The sequence below is a fragment of the Artemia sp. Qi Xiang Cuo genome, chromosome 19 (genome assembly GCF_049724085.1).
Source record: "Artemia sp. Qi Xiang Cuo chromosome 19, ASM4972408v1, whole genome shotgun sequence".
NCBI lineage: Eukaryota > Metazoa > Arthropoda > Branchiopoda > Anostraca > Artemiidae > Artemia > Artemia sp. Qi Xiang Cuo.
The window spans coordinates 42,007,139-42,020,383 of NC_142812.1; the positions used below are offsets into that span (position 1 = coordinate 42,007,139).

Genomic DNA, 13,245 nt, shown 5'->3' on the forward strand with positions numbered 1-13,245 from the left:
CGAAAGGACTTTTGTTGGCCTGTAGTAAAACGTTTCTGTAATAATATATGTTGTTCTAAACAATTTCTTCAGGTCCTGTCAGGAGTAATGCATTATATAAGAAGAGAAAGTGAATTAAAATGTCTTATACAAAATTTTCAAATATAGTACTTTATGTCGCCGACGATCCGCGTGTTACGCGAAGCGTAACACGCTTCGCGTATTTGACAGTCATTAGATAATGGTGCGAATTTGTATTATTCGTAATTGCGAAAGCAGAAAGAAACGTGGTGATCCGGCGAAGTGGTTTGCTACTGTCCCATCTCACAAGTATGACCTAACTGATTGGCTTATATAGGATTTCCAAAAAGGGGGGCGGGTAATTCTTTCTATTATTTATATACAATGTACAGGGGTTTTTAATAGTTCTTTCTTAATTGTTTTCAGGTTCTCTATTGCATCCAGAGGTCACTCTAATCGACCCTATCTTTTTAAAAGATAAGTTAAAGGCAGTAGCAGCATAGTTTCTGACGTAGTGCCTAAAAGGCTTAATAGTCAACAGACTGATCTACAGCTTTTTTTTTAATCTGTAGATAGTTTTAATTGCTCCACAAATAAATACGCATCGAGAAAGCCATTTAGCCAAAAAAAGTAAAATGAATATGCAAATTTCGTTTTAATTATTGATGTACGATGAGCCAAACTCAAAGATGCATTAGTTCAAAAACGATCAGAAATTAAATAAAACAAGGCAAGTTTTTTTTTTAACAGAAAGTAAGGAGCGACATTAAAACTTAAAACGAACAGAAATTATTCCGTATATGAAAAGGGTTGTCCCCTCCTCAACGCCTTCTTCTTTACGCTAAAGTTTGACTCTGTCTCACAACTTTATTTTTTAAAACGATAAAAAACTTTAGCGTAAAGAGCGAGGCGCTGAGGAGGGGACCTTTTAAGTATGCTAAAAAAATGGCTGTGTAAAAATTTTTATTGGATGTGTTTGGGGAAATGGTGGGCGTGGGAGGGGGTTTGGTTGTCCTCCTGTAACTTTCGACTATTAAAAGGGCACTAGCCCTTTCAATTTTCAATCAAATGAGCTCTTTTTGAAATTTCTACGACTTTCGATACGAAGTGTCCCGGTCTAAAAAAAGAAACAAAATAAATAAATAATACATCGTGTACACATCGCTCTTTACAGTGCTATTGCGCTACCTATGATCAGGGCCGTCACGTATGGGGGGAGGGGGGTCGCCCCCCTAACGTTTTGGTCACTCGGGATAAAATAATGGTGCTCTGCGCCACGATTTTTCCGACGCCGTTAAAATTCTTTGTTCGGTTCAGTAAAGACTACGAAAATACTGACATGTCATCTACATAAATTTTGAACTTGATAGTTAAACTCATCAGTCTTACCGACTCCTGCCGTGTTTTTACAGATGGCGCGACAACTTTCCATTTGGTTAAATAATCAGCATTAAAATAGTGACATGATATGTACCGAAATCTAAATCTCGGTTTGTAAACGCAGCTGCTTACCGACTCGTGCAGTGATTTTACGTACTGTATTTGAAACGGACATTATGCTAATTATTGACAAAAAACAGTCGACAAAATGACCAGCCAGTCGGTAAAATATCTTGATCCCCCCCCACCCTCCCAATCATTTTGGCTAGTAACGACACTGCCTGGGTTTTTGTTATATAGCTAGCTATTTTTTATTATTTTTCACCAGTGTTTTATTTTTTACGTCTTCTAATTTGTATACAAGGGCTCTTTGATCGTTAGTTATCAGTAGTATCCCCATAATTACTTTGACGACAGTCTTCCCCGGATTTCCACGACAGCCCTGTGACGTCACGACATCCCTGGCAAGATTCTGACAACATGCCCTGGCAAAATTCCCAGGATTCTAGGTGTTTCAGTATTTCCATATGATTAATCGGAGTGTGGTCGGTACAATACACAAGTAGTAATAATAGGGAATTCTAAGTGGGGCTCCTAGACCCTCGCACCCAGCCAATGCAGTCTCTGTTTCTACCGGCCAACTGGCAAGATTCCCAGGATCCCAGATGCTCTATCAAAGGGAACACAGCTGCCAAGATTCCCGGGATTCCAGATGTTCTAATTTTCCCTAGCAACTGCCATTTTGTCAAGATTCTTACCCATTTTTTGGCACATCGATTGTTTTCTTGTATTATCCCCATTTCATCCCACTATAAATAGAAGCCATGATTCGTAGCCAGTTTTTGCACGTCTATTGTTTTCTGGAAGATACCCAGGATTCCCGTGACCAGGTATAATATCGATGACGCCATCGTATGTGACAAGCTAGATTTCAACCCGTGGGGAATCCCTGCTTGTAACTGAACACGGCACACTCGTGGGTGTTGTGTAATGACTGAGTCTTATGTAAGGACGGCGCACACCTTGTGTAATGACAGTGCACACATCACTGTCTCAAAATACTTTTTTGATATTCTGTTTTTTGTCGAAACTTTCAAGGCATTTTTTTCTCTTTTAACTTAATGGCGGTGCATACTTTATGTTAGGACGGTGCACATCTTACGTAATGACAGCACGTATCTTACGCAATGATGGCGCACACATCACTGGCACATGATTTTTTTGGATTTTATTTTTCGTCGAAACGTTTAAAGCGTTTTTTCTTTAGTTATTTGTCCTCACTAGGATTCGAAAGTTCTATTTCCTTCCATTCGAAGAGCGCCTTAAGCATAAGGCCCAATAAGCTTTTTAAAAATTCTGTACCGAAAACTACATTTTAAAATCAACCGATTACACGCAAGCAGATTTCCAATTTTTCGCACACGCTAAAATGTCATGTTTCGTGCACCTGCGAAAATTGGTATGAAGACGGAAAATATCTATTTTCATATATTAATGTTCTTAATGTATTTTTACCGATAAAACACTGAAGAGTTGCTTAAATTATGTAAACAACTATATATTAGAGACGCATCCTAAACAACAAATCTAAAGGATTAAGATTATTGTAAATGAAACTTCATTAATAAAAACAAATTTACAGCAATATCAAAACAATGAAAAAGCAGTTAAAAACACGACAAATGGAAAAAAACATGTATGAATAGAAGAAAGGTAATTCCAGGTTACCTTTCTTCTGGAATTACCTGCTCTTAGCAGGTAATTCCAGGCGGAGCGGGCGTGTTGTTATGTCTTCCTTAGAAAAATGGTCCACCGCTTTGCAACACTTAGTCTTAACTAGTCAAAAGAGAAAGTTTATAATATATTTTTTTTGCTTTTGGCGAATGGAGTTGGACCTAGACTCGGCATATTGAAAGTACCAGTAATTGGAGTTGAAATCAGTTATGAATTACAAATCTAGTCAAAAAAACCCTTTTTTTTCTCGGTATTTCAGAGAACCCTTAACAAACATGCAGAGTTTTTTGAGCAAAGACTATGAATATTTCATACCACAGTCACAATACGTGCATTTGAATAGTATTTTCTCATCACCCCCAAAGACATTTTTGGATTTAAAAATTATTCTTTCAATCAATTGATTCGAGTTTTTCGCGAGTCTGGACTTTCATAATAACCTACAAAAGACACCCTGCCATTGTGACATTACACGCTTGTCCCCTAACATTCATGTGGTATTGAAGAACGGAACTTGGAATTTCATTACCAGAACGTGATACTCCAAGCAATTCATGCCACAGTACCACACTCTTACTGCTCTGCGGCAGCTTGCGAAGCCTGTCATCATCCTTTTAAGCGTCTTCTAGCGTTTGAACACCTTCAATGGATATATTTTCTGCTGCTATTATTTTCAACGATCCCTAGCTCTGTCCCAAAGAATTACTAACCATCGGCATCCTCTAACATCTCTCCATTAATCTTATAACATTTTTCAGAAATTTCTTGTTGACAAAGATGATTGCATTCCCTTAATCTGAGTTTTTTGCGAGTCTGGACTTCCATTATAATCTCCAAAATACACCCCGCCACCGCGACATTACACGACTGCCACCTACCATCCACGTGGCATTGAACAGCGGAACTCGGCATTTCATTACAGAACGTGATACTCCAAGCAATGCACGCCAGAATACCACTCTCTTACTGCTCTGAATTCATTTGTTTTGATCAAATAGAGCAGGATTTTCTTTTTAGCATTCAGGAAAGGGTTCTCCCTAAAAAGCTCTAGTATACCTGTTAGGAAAATACCAACAATAACCTCAAAAGAAATTTCATTTGATCAGTTTGACAGTTATTCAAATTTTCTGTGGTGCAACCCGCTTTAATTGAAAACTTTTAATTAAATTTCATAATCAAATCACAATTTCCCAATAGTTTTAAATGATAATTAGTTCCCTGGGAGAATTCGCTATTAAACTCTGTATCTTTGAGACGGTCAGGTTACGTTGAGGCTCACGAAATGATGTTAAGTATCGACCACTATTAAAAAGTGCGTGTTACTGAAGATGACATTCATATTTTTACTTGTGCAGTGCGTGTTCCTAAAATTCTGGCTAAGTGTCATTTTTCAGTGTATTAGATTCGATGTAACTATTTTTAAAAGTCGTCAGCTTTAAAAATGGTCTTCTCAGAAATGGTGTAGCTTTCCCTGGTTTGGCACTATATAAAGATTTGGTTGATTCACTTGTGGTTCTTATTTCAACATTAGACAATATTGTTGTTTACAGTCTGTGAGTCATCTAGTACATATCCATTATAGCTGGTGGTGCCGAGGTAGACACGCCTTTTGAAACAGTTTTGATACCTTGGATGATTAAATCACTCTCACCATTTGCACACTATTCATGAAATTCTTCATATTGCTGAGCCCTCTTTGCATGTTCATATTCTGAGAAATTGTTTCTTAACTGATTTTGATGAGTTCCTTATTGCTCATAGTTTTTTTTCGAAACAATTTCTTTATTCTCAATTCATCAGCTTAAAAAATAATGGGTTCTGTGCTGTGCAGAATACTTTCAGTATGGGAGTTGTTGGGTGCTGGTAAGGTAATGAATATTTTTTTACTGTTACCTTTTGTTTTGCACATTCTTTGGATAATGAATGACAAATAAATCTCTCACCATTAGGGTTGTGTGGGCACTTCAAACATGAGTATATCTAGTCTATTGTTGTTTATCCTTGTCGTCTATGGTCAATTTTCTTGCATGACTTGAGTTGCTGATTTTTTTTCTCCATAGATTGTACTTGGATATTTCATTATGTAAATGAATCTTCAACACTCATGAGGATTGATTAAGCTCCTGACAGATTCTTGTCACTCTATCTTTTGGTTTCATCATTATTTTTGTCAATAATAAGTTGTATGTGATTTATTTGTTCTCTAAATCAGAACTGCTGAATCAACACTAATAGACTGAATATGTGCTGCTGAGGTAGGTCGTAGTAATTAATCAATTAATTAAAACTTAATTATTAAACTAATTAATTAAATGATTAAACATATTTAGAAGGTCTTTTTTTACAAACATAAATACAATTACAATTAGTTTATTAAAATTAATTAAGCGAATTTAACAAACGATTTATTAAATAAAAACAATAAAAAATAAACTATCAGTTTTAAAAATACACATAATTTGCAAAAATTTCAAGCTCTTGGCGGATTCTAGTCACTTAGTTCTTTCGTTTTATCGCTAGTTTAGAAAATAATAAGCTATAGGTGACTTGTTTGAACAAAAGTCGTCAATGGAACTATTTTTGTAACCATTTTGACAAGTCTTGTAGTGCAAGAATATTATAAACAATCGTTGAAAGTATGTATATATCCTATTTCAGGTATTTGGGGCCCGTATCTGATCATTATACCTTCATCTGTGATGCTTAACAGGGAAATGGAATGTAAAAAATGGTGGCCCCTCAATTTGCAACAGGTCCGGACTACCAAAAAGAAGGGCCATACACTGGTTCCAGAATAGTTGAGATATTAAGAAAATATGGAACCTCCAAGATCAAACCTTCGACAATCGAGGAGTTCCACCACTTTAGATTACGACTTAAAAGTTGACTATAAACTTTGAACACAGTTTTAGAAATTCTATGCCATGGTGGCCTAAAATCTTCTCAAGTTCAGTGAAAGTTTCAAGATTGTGGTTTGAAAAATTCTTGTTTTATTGATATCAAAATTGTTTATTCCTTAAGCTAGTTTTTACATTATTTGTAGATCTTGCTTTTGATAATATATACATAATTTTTAAATATATTCGTTTTTCCCTAACTATGGATATACAGAGAAAAAGAACATCTTTCCCAATTCTTTTTCGCGCGACAATTTTTTTTAGCAGAGAAAGTTATCAAAATGTTCAATTGCTGAGTTTGAAAATTATTAGTTGAAAATTTTATGTAGGTTTTCTTTATTTTAGTACTGTTTTTGGTTTTAAGTTTTTGTAATGATGGTGTTCTTTTAGTCTAATGTGTATCTTAAGCTACCCAAAGGTATCTTTCAGGGTCATTCAACCCACTCGACGCTCAAAATCCTACCTCATCAAAAGTGAGGATAAGGCTATTCTAAACTAATACAAATGCTGGTGAAATTCCTTAGCTGGTGCAGAAAAAAAATTTAAACCCGGGTATAGTGGTCTTCTAAATATAAATACTGAACTTCTGAAAATAAGCATGCATTTTAGATAGATTTATGCGCAGGTACAGAGGCTCGCTGAATATACGTTTAAAGTTATAGTAAGAATTAATTTTGTTGTTTACGCCACTTTTCGATGATGCCAAAAGGACGGAAGAAGAAATTCTGGCAAAAGAGAAAAGAGCATTGATACCAGCAAAGAGAAAATTAAACAAAAAGTTGAAATTAAAAACATGACACGAAAAGAGAACGGAACGCTATTGAAAATCATAAAGCAGCCAAAAAATTTAGATAGAAGAAGAAAAAGGATCTATAATTATTGGAGTCACGAGATCAAGATACTACAGGAAAATCAATTCAATGACTCAATGCTAAGAACCCTTTCTTTAAAAATCAACGTTTGAAAGAGTAGACTTCAAACCAGAGGAAATCAGTCTTAGTGACTTCAAATTCTTTTTTGGAAGAGTGAATGACCTAATTTTGAGTTTCTGATTGGAAAAATTTGTAATTGTTAAAATTGTAATTAAAGTACTAAATTTTTGTAATTAAGGGGCTGTTTTTGTTGTTGAAATTTTGATTCTAGATTGATTTTGTTGAGTTGAGATTTTGAGAAAAAATGGAACCTCCAAGATCAAACCTTCCACGATGGAGAAAATCACACTTTAGATTCTGACTTCAGAGTTGAGTCTACAGTTTAAACACAGTCTTGGAGATTTTCTACTATGGTGGCCTAAATTCCAGGTGCGTAAATTGCTATCGTGACGGAAACTGTCCCCTACAGGCCTCAGTTTGCCCCTCTCTCCTGACATCAGTGTGCCCCCCCCCCCCGGAGCTCAGTTTGCCCTGAAATTTAGTTTCTGCCAAAACTCTTGTTAAAATAGGCCTTCATAATTCAAGCATCCAGAGAAACAGGTAAGTTTTCTCTAGTATATATTTGCCCTCATGGTACTATATGGCTCATTTTTCAATTCTCATGACATTTTCACTTGATTTAGGCTCCAACTCCCCCCCCCTCCAAGGATTTTATCGAGATACTATGAAAGAAAGAAAGAAAGGTGTGCCCTCGTATAAAGCCGTGCGAGTGAGAATCGTTAGCATGAAGGTTGACAATTCATTACAAGATTGACCTAATACTACAGTTTTCAAATAAAAATATTTGTTAAAAATTATCATTTATACATAAAATCAATCAATCAGGAACTCTAAAATAGAAAAAAGTAAAATTTAATTAATTAAAATTAAGAAAAACAAAAAACATGAAACACTTGATTCATAAAAAAAAGAAAAAATTAAACACTAATTTTGACAAAAAAAATGTCGATAAGGGGGTTAAAATGGCCTCTTGAAAGACCTTTTCCCAGGAGCTGTAGGGGTCATGTTATCCTCAAAGGCATAGTTACTGGTTTTTTTCAACTAGGTTAAACAAAATGGCTATCTCAAAATTTTGATCAGACTACTCACAGAAAAAAGGGGGTGCGAGGGCGTCTATTTTCTCTCCAATCCTTTTGGTCACTTAAAATGGGCACTAGAACTTTTAGTTTACGTTCGAATGATTCCTTTTCCAATATTCCGGGACTACAGGTTTGATATGATCACCCCTGCGGGAAACAAACAAATAAACACAACCGTGATCTTTTTTCTGGCAAAAAAAATACAAAATTTCACGTTTTTGGAGATGGAAGCTTGAATCTTCTACAAAAGTGTTTTCGGATACGCTGAATTCAATGGTGTGATTTTCATCAAGATTTCTTGACATTTAGGGGTTGTTTACCCCCTTTTCAAAAATCAGACAAATTTTCTTAGGCTCGTATTTTCTTATTGGTAGCACTAAACTTCATTCATTCTATATATTGGGAATCAGCATAATAAGCCAATCCTTTGGTATGTCTATTAAAATCAAAATTTCGGTTTTTAGTGTTTCGGTTACTATTGAGCCGCATCGCTCCTTATCTACAGTTCGTTACTACTAACTGTTTGATCTATGATTGCTGATAACTGAAATCGTTTATTGACCTTTGGGTTTAATACCGTAGGTATTCAAGGCTTGTACACTTTTTTTTATCTATGAAAAATTCTAGGAATGGTAGAGTTTCTTTCTTTCTTTCTTTTTGTAAAATTCCAGGGTGAAGCCAGTTTTATAGGTTTGTATAGTACCGTAAAAAGTGTATATTTGTCGCTTTCAATTTTTTCAAGTACCAACAACTAATATAATGAAAAAATGGTGCTATTTTCAATTCAGATCGGTTTTATTTAATACTCTACACTTTTACAAATACTCACAAATACATTTAATAAACAAATTCTGGGTCATAATCCATAATAGTTGGCCCTCTAGGTCAATCCTGTCGAGGAAACATTATATCACACTGTTAAATATTTAATATAGTCGCTGTCCTCCCTATGCCTACCGGCGTTTTTTAAATTTAATTTGAATGAAGCAAGACTAAGTTTTCGTCTTAATTCCTGTGATAGACCAATCCAAATTCCTGAACAAAAAATATAAAAAGAAAAATCAGACTGGACGCATGGCGTAAACGGAACAACCAACAGGCTTCTATCTCGTGATCTTCCCTGACGTGTTTCAACTTCTGTAAAAATTCCTGAAAAGCATTTTGGTAATAGAGAATAAAAATATTTTTAAACAGAAAATTAACGATTAAACACTTCCAAACTGTCTAAAGAATATAAAGAATCCGTTTCTTTAATTACGTTTAACACTTTTTTATTTGTTTTATTAATAATATTCGTATGAACTTTAAGTGTTGCCAGCCATACAAGAGAGCAATATTGGATATGTGATTGAATCAGTGCGAAGTACAGAAGACGAAGGATCTTAATAGGAAAAAAAGGCTTTAGTTTGTTTTGATTCCCGGATTTCTTTAAATTTTTAGACCCATCGCTGCAGAATGTTGTTTAAAAGATATTTTTCATCGATACACACCCCCAGATATTTGACAGATCCACAATCCGGTCTCTGAATGACCCCTCTAGACGTTTCGTGAGCTATAACAGAAGGTTGGAGCTTTCTTACTCTTGAAAATAGCAAAACATGAGATTTCTTTACATTTACCGTCATCTTGTTAGCATCCATCCACAAATAAACACGCTCCATTGTTTCTTGTTGTCGATGAACCAGTCCCTCAACATTCTGATTTGCACATCCAATGACGGTGTCGTCTGCAAAGCCCTGCAACACTGTCCGAATCCGAATCCATACTTGGATTAGACAATGAAGTGCTAGGGCACAAAATGCATCAACGAACTAAGGGGTGGGCCAAAATAAATTTTATATCATTTATGTAAATAATGAATAAGAGAGGGCCAAGTATTGAGCCTTGGGGCACGCCGTAACTGATTGTTTTCGATGAAGAATTATCGTTCTCTACAATAATTACTCGATCTTCCAGATAACTTTTAAACCACTTTAAACCAGGGTTTGATTACTAGGGTAATCAAACCCTGAAAAAGTACATTTCAGCCAGCAATCTGTTTCTCAGGGGAAAGTCATAGAACCTTCTTCAACTCCGGGGTTATGGTCTGTTGCTTTAACGAGGTTATCATGCAGGTCAGCTTTCAGCTGTCTAATGCATTTTGACTTACAATTAACAGATGAAGAATATCAATATACGTTCTGTTGTTCTCAAAAATCGTACTTTGAAAGTGGTGCCTATTAGGGAAGTGGGTGCCCTCTTCTCCTCCCTTATATTCTGAAAAATACTGTATGTGGTATTTTTATTGAAAAATGCCCTGTTATAATGTTTTTATATATAATAGAAAAGAAATTACCCCCCTCCCCTTAGATTTCAAAAAAAGCATTTTGCCCCCCCTTCACCATATAGTTTCATGAATTAACGCCACTGTAATTCTGTATTTGATTTTGTGCATCAGCTTTCAGCACCTTAAAACATATGTTAACTTGAAATATAGCTTGACTTACAGTCTGCTTAGACTCAGTGAGATATACCCTAGAAAACATGGTTGATAATCAAATAAGTTAAATTTAGCTTCTCTGACAATAAACATTATTACCATGTTTGGTAATTTGAGGCCCCCCTCTCTTTCGTACAGAAAATAAATTGCATGTATCAGTAACTAGTCACATATTCTTTGATTCTCTTTGATATTTCTTGATGTGTTTTTTCCCAGGATTTCAAATTTTTATTTTATAATAAAGATTTGCAACTAATTTTAAAGCTTCAAAAATTTTTTCTTTCACATACACTGATTGCTTCCATCATGCTATTAAGTACCCGAACGGACTGGATTAGCAACCTAGCCTAAAGTGTATTTCGTAAATGGGTTGCTTTGCCAAATTGACATCGTTTGAACAGTTTATTCTGTATATTGAAGGAAAAACATGGAATTAAGTCTAAATAAGCTATGTTATAAAAAGTGAAACTATATAAAAATAAAAATAGATCTTCATTTAACGAGGAATATAAAAAACGATTTGTTCTCATTTAGGGATATTTTTTGGATAACTCACTCATAAGATAAGCAAGAATATGTAGATAGGTAATGGAATTTCTATAATTATATTTCATTTTTGTATGATCAACCCTCCTCCCCCCACTTCTCTCTCAATGAACAAGGGGTTAGCGTCCCTGGAATATGAGTAGCTACTTAACTTTCAGGAAATTAAATGTAGATAATAGTACTAGTACGATCGTGTTTTATTTTATATATAATCACAACTTTGCCTCCCTCTCAATCAATAAATGGTTACTGGCCTCCTACCCCTCTGAATAGCGTGATAGTGAATATAAATTTAATAATATTATGACTAGACTAGGCAAAGAGAGTCACTAGTGACTGGTAAACGTCTTTGAACATCATATAGCCATTGTGAGGGGGGAGGTAACATGTCTGTGTAGATCATGGAAACTTTTAAATAGTAACATTCTAAATTACCAAATTTGACAAGAGAAAGGGGGAGGGATAATTTTTCCCTGGGACATATTTTGTAAGTTTAAAGTCTATATCTATTCATTATAATAACTAAATAATTTGTAAATGTGTTTTCATAAAACAAATTTGTGATAAAAGTTATCTCTCCGGCCATATTAATTAACATAATGCTAAATAAAACATTACTCGCCTCTTTTTCAGAATCACAACATTTCCTTTTCTCCGACATTTTATTCACTAATTTATTTAATCTACACTATTCAAAGTGATTCTGTCAATAGCTCTGTATCCCACTTTATATAGGGTATTTTCATATGATTATTGCATTTCCTTTTCTCAGACATTTTCTTCACTTAATTTATTTAATCTACACTATTCAAAGTGATTCTGTCAATAGCTCTGTGTTCCACTTTATATAGGGTATTTTCATATGATTATTGATTTCTCTTCTTATATGTACATTTCAGAGGGTCATGGGTTTCCCCATAGTCCCGGCTTTATATCAAGAACAAATTATCCAATCACAATAGCTATTACTCAATAGAAAACATGTTATGGAACTAATGTTTTTCCCAAGGTCTCTGTTGACAAAAACATTTCTGGGTTTTCCCCCGTGACCTTGAATTTGGGACTCAGGGACTACGTACTCCCTACCAAACGGGTATCGCGGTACGGTAAATATAACGTCACTCCCTACTGCTTTTGTGTCAAATTTGTATTCTAATGAAAATAAATTGCATTTAAGTCTAGAATTACATTTAAAAAAGAAAAAAAGTGTTGTAGGGTTTGCGAGATGCGGGGGGGGGGGGGTCTAAGCGGAAGCAAATCGCCTTTGTTCGTTTTGATCACAGCCTGTATGAAAGCTCTCAGAAAAGAATCTCACATTTTGACCAGTCAAGGCCGATACCCCTTATTTCATTGTAAATAAAGTCAGCCAAACTCTCAGCGTCAACCTTGTACATGTGGTAGCCATCTATGGCTCATTCTTTGATTTTCATATCATCAACATAGCACACTAAGATCGCAAGTTGTTCCTTTTTTGAAAGATCTTTTGTTTCGTCAGCAAGAACGGCAAAATATTTTGCTTCTCTGAATTCTTTCGTGATGGAACTTTTAATTTTGTTTCCTACAACCTAAATTTATTCATTTTGATACTCGTGTGATAAGTAATGGCCACAGGCCTTGCGAGACTTGTCCATCAGGTTCGGGTTGATTTCCGTTAAAAGACCTACCATCTCAATGAAATTCCCTCGATTTGCACTGGACTCTCCTTCATCATGGCCACAAAACGCGAGACCTTGCCATCCAAGTAAGGCTATAGTTTTTAGCAGAGCCTTTACATACCGTCTGTTCTCTAATATTTCCTTTTCCCGTTCTTTGGAGAGGTATGAGGCAACAGATTTTGCCGTCTCCGTCTGAATAGCTTTAAATTTGGTCCAGAAAATGGTACATGCTTTGTGCCGGTCACTGCTTTCGTGCTGCCTTGCCAGCTCTGAAATGTCTTCTAACTTTCTCAATCCTACATCGATGAAATCTCTTGCGCCATATCTTATCATAATATCATATGATATTATGTTTTTAACACGCCATATCATAAATTATGGGATACAGTATAATGTGACGGGCCGAATCCGACGAAACGATGCCAAAAGAAAGAGATATCCTTCAAATGGGTGACTTCACTGCAAATCTTTGAGTGTCTTCAATTTGCTGTTTTCTAATGACCTGGTTTTTGGTTTTTCAGGAATAAATCTAAAGCAAGAAAA

General features: G+C 35.3%; 1 protein-coding gene across 1 annotated transcript in view; it reads left to right on the plus strand.

The window, feature by feature from the left end:
* The window catches only part of LOC148940856 (inactive double-stranded RNA-specific editase B2-like), a 43,539-nt gene extending 36,613 nt beyond the window's left edge, over nucleotides 1–6,926 (plus strand). The window contains exon 4 of the mRNA XM_089104798.1: nucleotides 5,773–6,926. Coding sequence (XP_088960924.1) covers nucleotides 5,773–5,821 — 49 coding nt within the window. The 3' untranslated portion in view covers nucleotides 5,822–6,926. The remainder of the gene's footprint in view (nucleotides 1–5,772) is intronic.
* The last annotated feature ends 6,319 nt before the right edge of the window (nucleotides 6,927–13,245 follow it).